The sequence below is a fragment of the Crocuta crocuta genome, unplaced genomic scaffold (genome assembly GCF_008692635.1).
Source record: "Crocuta crocuta isolate KB4526 unplaced genomic scaffold, BGI_CrCroc_1.0 scaffold463, whole genome shotgun sequence".
NCBI lineage: Eukaryota > Metazoa > Chordata > Mammalia > Carnivora > Hyaenidae > Crocuta > Crocuta crocuta.
The window spans coordinates 1032283-1048193 of NW_027527929.1; the positions used below are offsets into that span (position 1 = coordinate 1032283).

The 15911-nt window shown below is 55.7% G+C and overlaps 2 protein-coding genes across 2 annotated transcripts in view; both read left to right on the forward strand.

Annotated features, from left to right (window-relative positions):
- Positions 1 to 10941, forward strand: part of STIMATE (STIM activating enhancer) — a 53332-nt gene extending 42391 nt beyond the window's left edge. Inside the window, exons 5-8 of the mRNA XM_077749558.1 lie at positions 3213 to 3325; positions 4379 to 4456; positions 5223 to 5372; positions 7237 to 10941. Of these exons, the coding sequence (XP_077605684.1) occupies positions 3213 to 3325; positions 4379 to 4456; positions 5223 to 5372; positions 7237 to 7353 (458 nt within the window). The 3' untranslated portion in view covers positions 7354 to 10941. The remainder of the gene's footprint in view (positions 1 to 3212; positions 3326 to 4378; positions 4457 to 5222; positions 5373 to 7236) is intronic.
- A 1437-nt stretch (positions 10942 to 12378) lies between these two features.
- On the forward strand, positions 12379 to 14258 carry MUSTN1 (musculoskeletal, embryonic nuclear protein 1). The gene is made up of 3 exons (XM_077749570.1): positions 12379 to 12568; positions 13655 to 13787; positions 13956 to 14258. Exons 1-3 carry the CDS (start codon positions 12560 to 12562, stop codon positions 14060 to 14062), a joined length of 249 nt encoding a protein of 82 aa, XP_077605696.1. The 5' UTR covers positions 12379 to 12559; the 3' UTR covers positions 14063 to 14258.
- Positions 14259 to 15911: the final 1653 nt, after the last annotated feature.

The window sequence follows — 15911 nt, forward strand, 5'->3', positions numbered from 1 at the left end:
AAGCCAGTGCACAGCTGGGATAGAGGGGAGGTGGTCTCCTCTCCCACCACTTCCAAGGACAGTGCTGCTCACTGCTTGCCACTGAGACCCATCCTGGAAGGCAGGGCTCTGGTCTGCGCTGTGGTGACCAGTGCTGTCGGAGGTGCATCCACAGCCCCTCGGGGACCCGCAGGAGGCGAGGCCAGGCTGGTCGTGATGCAGAAGGCCCTGCACCCGTCCCCAGTGCGTCACGGAGGCAGCGGCTGCTTGAGCCACTTGCTTCCATGCCACCCTGTCCTCCCACCACTGCGTTTAGGAGCCAGAGCCTTCAAGCCGGGTGTCTCCAGATGCAGCTGCCCTTTATCCAAGACTGTCCTGAGTCCTCCCTCAGCCTGGGGAGGGAGCACGTGTCCTGTTACCTCATTTCTGTTTTTGTCCACGTTACCAGTTTCTGTCAAAGCTATAAAAAGTTGCCACGAAATGAGTAGCTTCAAACACCATGGATTTCTTGCCTTACAGTCATATAGTTCAGACGTCCCGCCTGCATCTCCCAGGGCTAAAGTCAAGGTGTCAGCAGGAATGGTTTCTTCTGGAGTCTCTAGGGGGAGACCCATATCCTTGCCTTTTCCTGCCCTTAGAGGCTGCCTGCACTGGCCCCTTCCTCCCCCCGAGGGGCCCGCAGCCGGCAGCTCCTCTCACACACTTTCATGCTGACCTTCCAGCACCTCCTTCCAGTTTGAAGTGCCCTTGTGAACATGCTGGACCCACCTGGACACTGCAGGGTGCTCTCCCTTTCCTAGAGTCAGCTGGTTAGCGGCTTCCTCCCCTCTGTCAGGTCACCTGCCACGTGCACAGGGTCCTGGGACTAGGATGCAGTCGTCTCGATGGGGTCGTTATTCTGTCCACCACACGTGTTGGCCAGCCCCACTGCTTGAGGCCGTGTTTCCATGTAACCCCCAGAGCTCTCTTCTCAGCTAAGTGAAGAAGGGCTTGTTTTCTAGGTGCTTCCTTTGTCCCTAGAGGAGAGGGTGAATTTACTGACAAGCACATGGGACTTGAGGAATCAGCCACGGGCCCTGAGGGGTGAGATGAGATGCAGGTGACAGGTGTGCTTGCCTGAATGACCAGGCAGCTTCTCCCCAAGCAGAAGCCATGAAGGCAGGGTCTGTGCCCCCCGGGTGTTGTGGTTTGTGGGTTTTGCTGCCTGCCTCTGTCCTAATGCTTCCTTCCTGAAGCCTTGAGAGACAGACATGTTCTGTCCGTTTGTCCCCTATTCCTGTGATTTATCCTAAGGAAATTATTCAACAAAAACAAAACACCCATGTAGGTACCTGAGGTTGTCCAGTGTGGTACAAAGCAGGACACATCGAGAATGCCTGGCGTGTCTGTCCTGAAACGATGAGACAGTGGGGAATGTCTGGAAGGCTCTCAAGTGAAACAAGTCTGAAAAACAAACGGGCACATGCGTCCATACCAGCTGGGGCTGCATGTGGTCCGGACAGAGCAGAGGAAGACATGTGGGAGCAGGTTTGCACAGGGTTTGTTTTTTTTTTCCCCACCACGTTCTTTATTAAAGCGTGTAAATGAAACAAGCCACAGCTGCGGCTAACCTTCACGGGGCAGCACGAGGGGAGGGAGGAAAACACGTCCCCCTTTGTCAGTCCCCTCAAGCCGAAGGGCAGAGGGAGCAAACACGCGAGCAAGTAGGTTTTCTCTTGACATTAAGTGTGGGCCCTTGTTCAGTTGACTCTAAACATGCGGTCGCCATTCAGAGATACTGCCTGCTAGTGTTTTCTGCCTGTCTCCAGTCTTAATGATTTTTAACAAACATTTTGATTGGTTATTTCTGAGAACTTTTCTCAGTAAGGTCACATAGTTTACTGAAGGGATTACAGAACTCCATTAAAAGTCTGGCTAGGAGAGATTGTGCTTCTGAAGTGGTTTCTTGGCTCAGATGTGTCTAATACCAGAAGTGAAAGTAGACAGGACGAGCTCAAAAAAAGGCCCTTTGGCTTTCTGCATGCTTTCTGCACCCTTCTGCCGAGGCTTTCCAGAAAAGGGAATGGCCTGGTGTTGTGTCCATTACAGCTGCGTGAAGGCATTCACTTGCGCTTCTACTGTGTGTCGTTGGCAGGGCTGGGGCCTGTGCAGGGATGGCTACAGGAACCGTAGACTCCGGCATGAAGCTGGAGCCTTCTCTTTGGGTCACGTTCTCTTCTCACTGCCTAGTGTGGGGCCTTTGCCTCCTCTGGAAAGCTACCGTCCACCCCGCTCTTCCGGCCAGCCAGCGGTGGTCACGCCAGTGCAGGAGAGCTCCCAGAGCCGGCCTCAGGGGGACCCGCCCCACTCCCTGCGTCTCCTGCTTTGGGGAGGCATGTGTGGCTCCCCTGGGGCCCATCCCTTGGGTTCTGCCTGTCCCTGAGGATCCAGATCCCTTCCCTGGGGCTGGACTCCCACCCTTCCTTCTAGTCCCTGTTGAAACATTCTGGAGGCCCTCCAGGCCCTGTGTGTGCCCCAGCTTGGACTGTTGGGATTTCTCCATTTCTCAAACACAGTGACTGATGGGGTCACAGATAGACCCTTGGCACAGCCCCAAGGCACGGCCCCTCACTGCTGTCCCCTTGCCATGAGGGCTGCCCACTTTTCTTCTTTGTCCCCAGCCAAAGCTGTTTGGGGCTGCTCCGTGTAGACAGAAACAGAGTCCCTCCAGTCCAAATTCTGCTTTCGGGGCTGAGGACGGCAGGGACAGCGGGGATGGTGGGTGGGGGTAGCAGACGAGCAATGAGGTTATCTGCTGCCATCACAGTCCCAAACATGCCAGCCCACAGATGGAGGAAGGGATGGATGGCACCACAGTCACTGGAAAAATCAACAACGGATAATAATAGCAGCCTTGCTGCACACAGCTCTGCCAGTGGACAAAAAGAGCCAATTCTCTGAGCCCCAGCAGTGAGCACTTACTAACTTTAGTTTTTTTTTAATTATATCTTAGAATCTCTTGAAAGAAATGCCACTCTGGTATCTCCAAATTAGGAATTCTCTGATTTTGTCTAAAACACCCACAATTGTCTACTTGGGCTGAAGTGATTCTTGGTGCTTTGAGGGCTCATTAAGTGGCTTTAGAGCCAGGGTTCTGGTGTGGGCTGGGGGCATGAGGGCTCACAGGAGCGGTGGGTACGGGACGGGGCGTGGTGTCCGGGCCCCACGTGACAGCACACCCACTGTCCCCGCAGGAGACCCTCTGCAGTGTGGAGCCTGGGTTGGGCAGTGTGCTCTTTACATTGTGATCATGATTTTTGAGAAGTCTGTCGTCTTCATCGTCCTCCTCATACTTCAGTGGAAAAAGGTTTGCTCTTGTCCCTTCTTTCCCGCTCCTTGGGACACCAAGCAAGATGGTACTTTTTCCCCTACCACCCACACACTCCCAGCCTTATTAGAAAACCAAATTCGTTGTTTCTTTTTTACCTCCGTGAATGCAGCCTGGATTCGGTGTGATAGGGCCGCCTGTCGAGAGCATGAACTTGTTTTTCCGCTTAGCCTCCATCTCCTTGAATCACGCAAACTCTGCTCCAGGTTAAGCCTTGGGACACATAATGGAGAGAAGAGTCCCTGCCCTCGAGTTGCTTACTGGCTGATGTGGTCTTCAGGCCTCATGACTGTAACTGTCAGGAGGGTGTTCCCTTCATGTGCACGTGTCCTCACATACCCCTCTCTGCCAGTGCTTTAATTGAGCCCTGTGGTGGCACAGGAAGCTGCTGGTTGCTCGTTGCCCCCGGGATTCCCTCAGCCCTGCCCTCTAGCCCCGGTGCCGTTGCAGACTAGCCTCAACCACCCATTTCCTCCACGTGGCCACATGAAACCAACCAAAGAGCCTTCAGAAACGAGTAGCTCAGAACTTAGCCTTCCTTTGGTTTTATTTGTATCTGAGTTTTATTTTTTAAGAGAATAAACCAAGGCTTTCCCGAGCTATTGTCTGTCCCTCGGGAGGTGGTTGGGGTGCAGGATTTCTGTTAGAAAGAGGCCTGGCACCTCAGTGCTAGTGTCTGTAATGAGCATCCACTGGCTCTGCTCCCTCTAGCTCCCCAAAGCGCCCACCCCCCCATGCCTCCTGGTGGGTGGTCATAAGCCCACTGCACTTCAGGTGCACAGCCCTGAGCAAGCTGTGAGAGCCCTGACTGCTCCGGGTGCTCCCCCGGGGCTGCCTTGTTAGCAGCCACACCTGGGGACGGCTGTGCAGCCCCAGAATTAGGGCGCTCTACCCATCCAAGTTCTGGGGCCTGTGGTCTAAGCTACGCTGCCCTGCTCAGGGCTTCATGGGTTGATTCGTGCTGCCACCCCCACCCCCAGGTGCCTTCCCTGTGGTCTCTCCCTACCTCACGGAGTCTGCTTCTCTTTACAGGTGGCCCTGTTGAATCCCATTGAAAACCCAGACCTGAAACTGGCCATCGTCATGCTGATCGTCCCCTTCTTTGTCAATGTCAGTGCCATGTTGCATTTTCCTACCCCCGTGTGCTCTCTGGCTTCCAGTGTCCTGTTCACAGTTCAGAGTCTGACAGAGAAAGGCCCTTACGGCCCCTACGTCCCTCTGTGTGAGCGTCTGCCCCTCCCCATCCCCACTCCAGACGAGGAGATGGCAGGATCGCTTTCTCAGCAGACCCTGTGCTCCAGGCCCCCTGTGCAAGATGGAGGATCTGGGAACTTGGTCTCACCCTCCCTGCCAGGGGACCTCCCACCACACACATAACAAGGATTTCTAGATCAGGAAGTCCGGCATCCATCTCTGTCATTTACACAGAACTCCAAGAGAAGCTCACAAGCACACTGGCTAGAAGTTAGGAAATTGTGAGAAGAAATGCTTCAGGCACCTGGGGCTGACAGACATGGCTGACTGTGCGGGCCAGCCGCTCAGCCCATGGGAGGATCCCTATCCAGGAGCCTGGAGACCTTGCTAGTGGCTAAGGCAAAGGCTCAAGGCAGGCTGTCCCCATCAGTTATCACCACTCGGGGTGAAGAGGGCCAGGGCTTTCTTGCTGGTTCTCTGATAAGAAAGTAGAAGCAAAGGAAGTAGAGAGTGGGCCTCTCTTTGAAAGCTTGTGGCAGAGAGCAGGGTGGGCTGGATGAGGGTTTTCTTCCCCTTGTTCTGGACGTTGTAATCTGGAGCGGGTGGGAGGGGTGGCGAGGAGGTCCACTCTGCTTTCACAAATGGCTTATCCCAGGGTAACACGCAGGTTTCCTCCCCACAGGCTTTGATGTTTTGGGTAGTGGACAATTTCCTCATGAGAAAGGGGAGGACGAAAGCTAAACTAGAAGAAAGGGGAGCCAACCAGGACTCGAGGAATGGGAGTAAGGTCCGCTACCGAAGGGCCGCATCCCATGAGGAGTCAGAGTCTGAGGTAGGGCTGAGCCCCCGTGCTGCCACCTGACCCAGGGAGGTCTCTGGTCTCTCTTTGCATCTGGTCTTGTCAGCCAGGGGGAGGGAGAGGAGGCTGACAGCTTCCATCCAGCAGGGACCTATCCCCGCAGCCGCTGGCCTTCCCAGGGCAGGAAGGTGAAGCACCCAGTGTGGTGGGGACTTGCCTCGGACAGTCCGTCCCCAGGCCCTCTGCCAGTGGAGGAAGACAGGAAGGGAGGGGCTGCCTTGTTCCAGGGAAGCTGGCAAGGACTCTCCGGGGCCTGATCCTTGACCTTTAAGCACGCAGGTGTTTGAATCCCTGCCCACCACTACAGAGCAGTGGAAATGTTGGCTAAGCCCGCTAGAAACGTCTAAAACGTAGGGGTAGCCAGACCTTTCCAGGGAACCTCATCTCCCCATATTTTCAGGTTTCCTAAGTTCAAAGGTTTGGACTTGAAGGAGACTGGTAGTCATAACTAGGAGCGTGGAGGCAAAGTTGTACTCCCTGGGCACCCGCCTGTGTGCTGCGGGGTGAGACCAGGGCTGCCTCCTGAGAGGCCTTGTCAGCCACCATGGTGTGCCAAGCTCTGCACTGAGGGTGGGGCCACAGAAATGGCTGAGGTAATGTCTTCCCTGAGAGACCTTCAGACTAGATGAGGGGAATGTGAATGTCTGAAAAGCTGCTTATAAGACTGATGATTTTGAGATTGAGGTGTTAACAAAAGCCCTGTGAGGACTCTGGAACAATTTGCTTAACTCCTGGGGGCATCCTGGAGGGAGTTTTGAAAGCTGGGTAGAAGAGCAGGACAGAGGGTAAGCCCGTATCTTCTCTAGATGTCCCTAGGATCCGGCCTGGGACCGGGCTTGTCGTGCTGTACAAGTCTGGTGAACATTAAGTGAATGACAAACAGCACAACAGGCAGAAGCAGTGACTCATGAGCAGTCGTGGTCATGTGGTGCGGCATCTGGGTATTGTGAAACCCTTCATGGCCAGAGCGGCCTGTGTTCCTCAGGGTAGGACGGGATGACAAGAAATGAGGTACAGGCAAAGGTCTCAGCATGACAGGCAAGGTGCTTTGTGATTGGGGTGCACCTATACCAGCAGTCGGGAGCCAGAGAGAAAGTTTAATCTGGGAGCCCCCAAGGGAGTGGTCCAGGGAGAGGTGATGTCCCCATCCTGCCTCCGGGAGGGCATGAGCTCATGGTCCCCTGTACAGATGCCACTGTCCCTGTCTTTCCATGGTGCCCAGAGGACTGAGGTGTCAGGTTGGCAGTGAGTGAGTGTGTTTGCCCGGGATCCCCTTACTCCGTGGCTGAGTCATTCCATGGGCTCAGAAGAGTGAAGGGGCTCCCGTTTGTCTTCACAGGTTACAAAGTTGGTTCAAAGCAGCTGCTCTGAAGCCCGCCTGCCTTGTGTGTGGTCCACAGATGTTCTCTTTTCCTTTTGAGCAAGGGGGCTCTTTAGTTGCTCCTGCTGTATTTAGGGCAACCTCAAAGACCTGTGATGCCCCTTGTCAAGATTGGGCTTTTTTGCCAGGATGACCTTAGGGTGCAAGTCCTTGCTGAGTTTGCTCTGCCTGGGGTTCCGTTCCAGCTGGAGGTTGGGTGGAGAAGGGAGCGCTCCAGAGGGGCGGGCATGTCACCTGGATGCTGGTTTCAGTAGCCGTGAATACACTGAGAGTAAGTTGAGTCTGGGGTGGTCTCACTCTGTAAAGGGGTCTCCCCATCACCCTCTCCTAAAGAATCACGAGACCAGAGGCCTCCTACAGGGGTAGGCACCCTGGTGCCGGGACCGAGGGAGGGCAGAGGAAGAAGGCACGGCTGGCGGTGACTCAGGCCATGCCCCTCCCCACCCCCCGCCTCAGATCCTGATCTCAGCCGATGACGAGATGGAGGAGTCTGACACAGAGGAAGACCTGCGCAGACTGACCCCCCTGAAGCCCGCGAAGAAGAAGAAGCACCGCTTCGGGCTGCCCGTGTGACACACTCCTGTGCTGGGGTCAGGTTTGGGGGCCCAGCCGGCTGCCGGGCCCTTCCTTCCCTCCTCTCTGCCCTTCCTCTTCTACCTCCGCCCCTCTTGCCGCCTCCGCCCGCTCCCAGACTACTGTGACTCGGCAGAGGGAGGGCGGGCCAGCGCCGAGGGGTTCGCGGCAACCGGAGGCTCCCACTCAGTTGCACTACAAACACTGACCAAATATGCAAGCGAGGCGTTTTGTCTGTCTGTCGTTGTCCCAGACGGTGTCGTGAGGGACCCAGAAGCCCCATCCTGTGTCTGGCTGGGTGGCATTGAGGAGGGAACCGTGTGTGCACACGGGCTCTGGGCAGAGCCTTTCCGCAAGGCTCTGGGCGCGTGGACGCATAACACGTTTTGGGCTAAAAGTCACTCATTGACCAAGTTGGAACCGCAATGCTTTCTTACTCGAAATGGCTTTGTAACTACTGATTTCTAAAGCCAGTTTTATGAGCTGTCACAGTGTTAATGTTTTTTGAGTATGTGTTTATTTCCTATGGGACTAATGGGCAAAACATAGATTTTTAAGTCTTCCGTATGCTGTTGACTTTTATATTTTTAAGTTATATTTTCATACTATTGTATTTAAGAACTCTTTTTAATCCCCAAAGAAATGGGTTTGTTTGCCTTCCGTGAGATGTGAACTGGTGGGAAGAAAAAGTCAGGAGTTTTTTTTATTTGGAAAATTTTATGTGATCTGCGATAAGATGAGGTAAATGGTCTCAGCAGGAAGGGAGATGAGGCCTTATCTGAAAGGAACAAATCCAGTGGGTCTGTGTAACTCAGGCCTGAGCAGGAGGCAGCTGGTCTGAAGGTCGACCTGGGGCCCCGGTGCATGTGGGACAGGAAGTGCTCTGTCCACTGGCTTGGCTTTCTGCTGGCAGGTTGAAGTTTTGGTTAAATGTGACCAAGAAAAGAGCCTAAGAGGTCTGTGTCCAGAGAAACTGCGACCTCGAGGCCACCCCTGTGTGTTCCCTCTCTCAGAGCCTCCAGATCTGTAGTTTAAAATTCAGTCTGGGCCTCCGCGCCTCCCACTGGTACAGCCTTCAGAACCAGCTGCTGCCAGCCCCTCTCAGGCTGCCCTCTGCCTGTCATCTTACTGTCACCCCCTTGTTTTGCACAACAGTCTGAGGAATGCCTGTCTGACCAGTGATCCTGTTTCTCATGTCCTCCAGAGTCAGGGCAGCCAGGGACGGGGCAGGCCAGGCGCTTCTAAGCCCACGTGCCCTCCCTGGGGAGTGGCCCCCGCTCCTCAGCGTGGCCACCGGCCCCTGTAGCTTTGGGAACCTGCTGACCACCGTGGAGTGCGTTGGCCCGAGCACTTGCCCTGCTGTGGAAGCAGCACGGTGGGGCAGCCAGTGTTTTATCACAGCCCAGAGGCAGCCACAGAAGTTACGGGAACAGAAAACTGCACCACTAAAGTGCAAGCTAGAAGTAAGACGGGTGCAGGGAGCCCACCTGGCCCAGAACCTTCCTTTCATACCTACATACAAACATGTTGCCGTTAAGTAGATTGGGTCTGAATTGTAGCATGGGAGCCAAACTGTTAAGTGCAGGGCCTGCCTCACCTCTCAGAATCCCACCCAGGGGCAGGGCACGGGCAGTGGGCTTCTCAGCCCTTCTTCCCCTGGGAGTCTGGAACCAGAGGGCTGAGAGGAACGGGGACCTGTCACTGCTGTGGGCCACAACTCTGCAAAAGTGGGCATCTGCAGCAGGAGGAGAGATTGTGTGCAAGACTAGAGGCCATGTCCGCTTCTGCCCTCATTTAGGCTCTTAACCCCCTCCCATCCCTGCCATGGTGGGGTGTCTCCCTGGAGAATCAGTGCCGGGGGAGACCAGAACTGATGTTGTGCCTGCCGTAAGTCAGCCCCTCGGGGCATTGCTGGCTCTGTACCTTTCCCTTCTGTTCCATCTTGTCTAAACAACCTGTGCCCACCGCTGTTTCCTGCACCCTCCTGAGCTCAGAATCAGAGAAGTCCTTTCACCCTGGAGCTCCAGGCATAGTGAGTGGGGGAGCCACAGTCCATGAAAGGTGGAAAGTAGGGGTTGTGTAGGCCTCGGACAATCTGCTCATCTGAAGGCCCTTCCCAGTGCCTGCTAGGCAGTGGGTTTAAGGGGCAAAGTGGTGGAGAGTGAGTGGTGGTTTTTCCCTATATCCTGATTTTCAATAAGGGCTTTAGTCTCTGAGCCACAATCGTAGAGCTGGCCGACTAAGGGATGAGTGTCTAATCATAGAGGTCCTTGTGGTATGTGGGACTGGACAGTGTAGCCTTGCCTGTTTGGCCTTATCTTCCTGTGTGTATGTGCACGGGTGTATAACACACACACACACACACACACACACACACACACACACACACACACAGTTTGTATTCCCTGGAGTGTTTCCTGTAGTCACTGGGGTTTTCCTGTGGTTAGTACACGGTCTCAAGAGAGACCAGATGCAGAGGCCATGGTCAGAACCTCCTCCTGAGCTGTCCTCCCTCCATGGGATGAGTCTCCTCACCACCTGCCCCAAGGTGCCTTATGAGGTACAGCTCTTTACCCAGCCACATGGCAAGTGTCACTGTGCTTGAGAAACCATGGGACACCAACTGGACACTGTGTGCTATCCATCTGATCTGTCTAAGCGTGGACCTTGGCCGAGCCACACATGACGAAAGCTTATAAGTCAGGGTCATGAACAAGTTTTTTGTAACTGATGGAAATAACTTGATGAGGTAAAACGGTCACATCTCAGTGGAAGGAATCATTGTTGGCCTTATTTCCTTTTGTTGTCAGTGGGATGTGGACAGTGGCAAGCGGGGGTGGGGGGATGTTGGTGAGATCCTGGGCGGCAGTGGTTTGTTGGTCTGCTCAGAAGACCTTCGAGATAAGGGCCCGTGGCCCATCAGTTAACTCACAGGCATGCTGGTGGCCTCCTGCCTCAAGCTTTAACGCATGCCCCTTCCTGGAGACGGGGAGTCCTAGGCAAGGATTGCCCTGTCATGTCTTTAAAGGGAAAAGATAAGGCTCGAGTCATAGGCAGTGTAGTCCTGTGGCCTGCAGCACAGCCCCATCTTCCAGCTGCCCAGGAGCCCACTCTGCCCTCCAGATAACAACTCCCTGGCCTTCCCACAGCCAGGCCAAAACAGACTGCTCTAGGAACTTCTTGTTGGCCAAAGCAGTCACCTTGTAGAGTGTAGGGTTGGCGTTTAGATGTTGCACACACTTCCAGCCAGGAGTGGAGAGCTTCTGCTTTGCCCTGTGCGGCATTGGCAGCTCTGAAGGGCTTTGCTCTCGGTGAGGAACTTCCGGTCCAACAGCCGTCAGCTCCTTGAGCTCCTGGCTGGGTGGGTGGGTTGGTTTCATTTGATTTCTCTTTTCATGAGGTTTATTAGAACTCAGACCAATGTGAGTGAGCCATGGCCTGTTTCCACTGCCCTTCTGGTGGGGGTGTTTAATCAGTGACGACTCACAGAAACCCATTTTTGAACTGAAAGGGAAGATGATGTACTTAACATTGTACAATGGTTTACAATAAAGTTTCACATCTTAATACATTTTTTAAAAAAACAAACCATCACTTGTGGTTGTTGATTGTGTGTTCTTTGGAGTTGAAATGGCTTAATGGGGTCGAGAAAATTTCCAGTGAGTTAGAAGATTCTCCCCCAGGAAGCCTGGTGTGAATGAGCCCACATCGCCTCGGGACAGGGACACACACAGGAGCCAGAATCAGCCAAGGGGACAAAGTGCTCTTGCCTTTTCCACCTACCTGCTAAGGCGAGTAAGAGCTGCTTTACCTCCCCCTGAGGAGCAAGTGGTGCTGGGAGGATGAGGGGTGAGGAGCGAGGCCACAGGGCTGGAGGGCAAGCGCCTCCTTGGGCAGAGCTGGCGGGGGGTGGGGGGCAGTGCCAAAGCACCTCGGTGCCTAGGCCCCTGTTTGCAGCCCTGGGTCTGTGCCCCTGAGCACTGGTCTCAGATGGAGCCTGGCAGTCCTCGCATTGGCCTCCTGGGGCTTGGAGGGGGGATTGGAGACATGACAGCAGTGGCGTGGCATTCGGGATAACCAAATGTCAGTGCCTGGGGTTCCGTCTGCCTGGAGCCTCCAAGGATAAAAATAGTCTCCATCACAAACTGACAAGGAGCTGGAGTGTGGGTGACCTCCCACCCACACCCCTCCCCACACCCGTCTCAGGTGGGGAGGCCTGCCTTGCGCCCCGAGGGTCCCCCCTTCAAGGATGGGCTATTAGGGGCTAGCAGAGAGCTAAATGACCTTCAGGAGAGACCCTGGGCCTGTCCCTCTCTCCAGAGCTCAGTGCCATGGGCTGGGAGATCGCCTACCTGCTTTGAGCAACCTAAATGTCAGGCCAGGCACCTTTGGGTGACCTCGTCCAGTCAGAGGCTCTGTGCCCTTCCCTGCCTGCACTCACCGGTGCCCTCACCACAAAGCAGGTTTCCTTCTGGTCCTTTCTGGGCACTTTACCCCCTGCCTCTTTGTCCCTTGGCTAACCTTGCACTAGGAGCCAGACAGAGGACAGGCACAACAGCAAAAACACAAGCGGCTCCCTGAGCTTCTCTCTCAGCCTCAGTCGCTCACCTATGAACTGTGAGAGGCTGTGCTCACTGTGAACAAATGCCCCCGAGAGTCACACACAGGAAGCCTCCACCCTGCTGCGGTGCAGGGATAGAAACTCTCTTTCCTCTGGAATACAGGGAAGGGTAGAAGAGAGAGAAAAACAAGCTGAGAGCCATCCAGCCCGGCCCAGGGCCCTCCCTTTCCTCTGGGACACCCGCCACATTGAGATGGACTCTCCCAGGTGGGCAGCTGAGGCTGCCACACACATTCCAGGATCCACGCTCATGAACACTCTGCCCACTGCCAGGCCCGGCACCTCCCGCCTGCATACAGCAGCTGTTCCCGAGGCCACGGGGTCTCCCCAGCAGTCCTCTTCCACCAGGGCTGCGGCCCCCAGGCAGCAGTGCTCCGCAAGCCCCTATCATCTCTAAGAATAAACTCTGAAGCTACAGGCTGTGTGGACCTGAATCATCGGGAAGCCCGTCGAGGAGGGGAGTGGCTTTCCAGGGCAGGCAAGTGGACTATATAAGCCCCGGAGGGCCGGCGCTGCCCCATCTCTCCCACCAGCTTCTGCCTGCCAGGGGGGCGCCTTTGGAGCAGCTCTTGCAGGACACCCACCATGTCCCAGGTAGGAGGGCCCGGCACAGGCTGGGTTAGTGCGGGGGGCAGGATGGGGGCAGGGATGGACAGCTGGACACTGTCATCTCTGACAGTCGTGTCCTGAGCTGAACTGCAGGCGTAACAAGAAGCTCTGTGAGCCCCTGAGAGACTGGGGCTCAGGAGGGGCAGCCCTGGCCCCAGCTTGCCGGGGGTTTGGCGGTATTCTGTGGCTTGTCTGGAGGGTAGAGACAACATGTATGATACTTTGAGTCTGCGTATACCCCTGTGTGTGAAGAAGCTGACTGTAGGACTTGTTTGTAGCTGTGTGTGTGTGTGTGCATGTGCGTGTGCGTGAGCGTACACCTCAGGCAGGATCTGTGGGTGCACAGCTTCCCTAGGCATCTCCCTAGAAGGATATATCTCTGTGCAGGGGGTGTAGTGTGCTGCCCCAGGAGCCCAGCCCAGACTCAGGGACCAGGAAGTCCCTGCACCTGTCCCCAGGGCTTAGGAAGGAATGACGCCCCAGACTCATGGGCGCCTGTAGTAGTCCTCAGTGTAGGACAAGCACTGAGACTGAATATCCCCAGTACTGGAGGGACAGACAGAGCAGCCTGCCAAGTGGAGGGTTCTCCTTGCCTGCTCCATGGGTGGGTACTGACTTCCGAGTGAACTTCACGGGCATCTGATTCTTCTACCATGTTCCCACCCCAAAATGCACAAGGCAAATGCTGGCAGTTTGGGGGAGACCGAGGCAATCCCTAAGGGGCCTTGCCACCCGATGAAGAGGTCTTGGAATTCACCCAAGGAAACTCCACTCAAAACCAGTCCCTTTCCCCTTTGCCCTTTGTGCCCAGGCCTGAACCTGGCTAGGCAGGCAGTGTCAGGCCACAACAGCCATGGTCCCCACACTCCCGGTCTGTGGGAGACGTACAGAGAGACTTGGAGGTAGGGATGGGACATGGTTGGGAAGGCTTCCTGGAAGAGGAGTGGGGCCTTAAATTGGCTGGAGTTCAGTGACCAGTAAAGAGGGGTCTCAGGGCCAAGGCAGTGAGGTAGGAAGGGGCTTTCAGCCTTGAGGCCTCAGGTTGTAAGATGAGGTTCTGGGGTCTCCGAGGCTGGTGCTCAGGATGCCCCCATCAAGAAGAAGCGCCCCCCCGTGAAGGAGGAAGATCTGAAGGGGGCCCGTGGGAACCTAGCCAAGAACCAGGAGATCAAGTCCAAGACCTACCAGGTCATGCGGGAGTGTGGTGAGTATCCTCCCGGGCAGTGGGTATGGAGGGCACAGGTGGGTGCCAGTGGGAGGGGGGGATGGGGCGAGGGGTCCCAGCATCCTTTCCTGAGGCTCCAGAGCTCCTGAGCCCAGAGGGGCGCTCCCCACAAATGCCCCTGCCCACACGCCCCCATCCTCCCCACAGAACTAGCTGGTTCCACCGCCCCATCGGTGTTCAGCGGTACCCGGACCGGCTCCGAGACCGTCTTTGAGAAGCCCAAAGCTGGACCCGCCAAGAGTGTCTTTGGCTAAGAAGTGCACACCATTCCTCTTGCCACTGCCAACTCCTACATGCAAGAGCCTTTTCCCAGAAACTTTCTTATGCCAGAATGCACCTTCTCACCTGCTGCCTCTGGGACTGCTGCCTGCCCCTCAGAGCCCTGGCCCCTCAGCCCAGGGACTCTGCACCAGCACCTGGGGAACACCAATAAAGAGGATGCCCGGTTGACCCCAGCGTTTGGAGGGTGTTGGTTGGTCACTGGACATGGCTACTAAGTGTAGGGGAGGGGCAGGCGGGGTAGGGTGTGGGGCTTGTTCTGTACACTTTGGGGGCTTTTGAGAGGTCCCAGAGGATAAGGCGGGTGCCATTATGGCCACTGCCACATGCTAGAAAGAGTCTTGGACGTGGTGAGCTGGCTCTGAGCTGTGTGGCTTCAGACCTGTCTCCACCGTTCTGAGCCTCAGTTTTCCCTCCCACTTGACAAGGGATTAGAGCTGGAGCCAGTTGCATAAAACGGGCCAAGCAACGCTGCTCCGAGTGAAGCAGGTGGGGACCCGAGGCCCACCCCTTGCCCTGCCTTCCACAGAGCACTTTGAGATGCTTCAAAGGACCCCAAGGCTCTGGAGGACCAGGGACCTCAAAACCCCTTTTCCCCGGGCCCTTACTTGCACCACCTCCTTGCCAGCTCACGTCCCTCAAAGCCAGGTCGAGGCCCCTCTCTGGCCAGCGGCAGTCCGCTTACTGAGCTGCTCCTCTCTGAGACGCGGGGTGAGCCTCCCCCTCGCCACTCACACAGCTCCGCCTGCATTGTGAGAACTCCAGATCCTTGGCTCTGGGCAGTTCTTCCCTCCTCAGGCTTCAGTGTCCACTGTGTGCATGCAGCTGTCAGATCCAGGGGACTGCAGAAGTCTGTCCCGCTGTGACGGCAAAGCCACAGGCGGTCCTGCCTGCCTCCTGCAGGGAAGCCTGCCTGTCCCCTGGGCACGTGGGACTGGCTGCTTGGAGCCTTTCCCACGTTCTCGGCCAGGATGGCGTCCTTATATAGCTGTCTTCGGGCTGGGCCTGTGCTCTGTGCCCCAAGGAGCAGGCCTTCTGTGGGACAGGGCCTGGGCCTGCTCACTGGGCTCCTTGGGGAGGCTCCCTTCTCAGATTGCTGACAGGGTGTGATGCCCCAGATGATCCCAACCATATTCAGAGCCAAAGGGCAAGCAGTATAGACGCGCACAGAGATGCTTTCTGGAGGGAAGCATTGACTTGCAGCTGGAGACACAGCTCCAGAGTCTCTGCTGATCTTCCCCCGGGCTGGATGCTGCTGGCACTGACGGAGGAGACCCTCAGAACCTTGTGTGGGCCCCCAAAATAGCTACTCCCCTCCCCACCCCCACCGACCAGTGTCACCAAGTCATCCTCCTTCTTCAACCCAGGGTTTGGCACCTGGCCACACTTTCCTGAAGCAACTTGACCTTATCTCTGGCCAGACTCGGGAGCTGGGCTTTTCCAGAGCTGCCAGGGACACAAGCACCAGCTGCGTCCAGATCCCCTCATATTTATTCACTTTATTGCTATTTGTTATAAAAGCAGCATGTCAAGTTTATTAAAGAAAAATCGAAAAAAGCTACTGGTAATCCTACCCCAGGCCCTCGGGTGCATTTCTGCGGGTCTGGGCTCAGGACAGTGGCACTGCCTTGGTGTGCTGATAGCTGGGTGTTCTGCACTTTCTCACGCAAGCAGTGACTCATGGGCTCCCATGGCACGACTGACCTCCACAGGCCACCTGAGTGCACACACCACCACAATGAATCACCCCTTCAGGACTTCTGTTGCATGCTTTTCTATCAATAAATTACCCGGAAGGAGACTTCCGGGCCACAAGGTGCAGGC

Coding starts and splice junctions, on each gene's coding strand:
- MUSTN1 (XM_077749570.1), top strand. Junction 13,788..13,955: donor CCAGGTCATGCGGGAGTGTG/GTGAGTATCCTC, acceptor TCCTCCCCACAG/AACTAGCTGGTTCCACCGCC.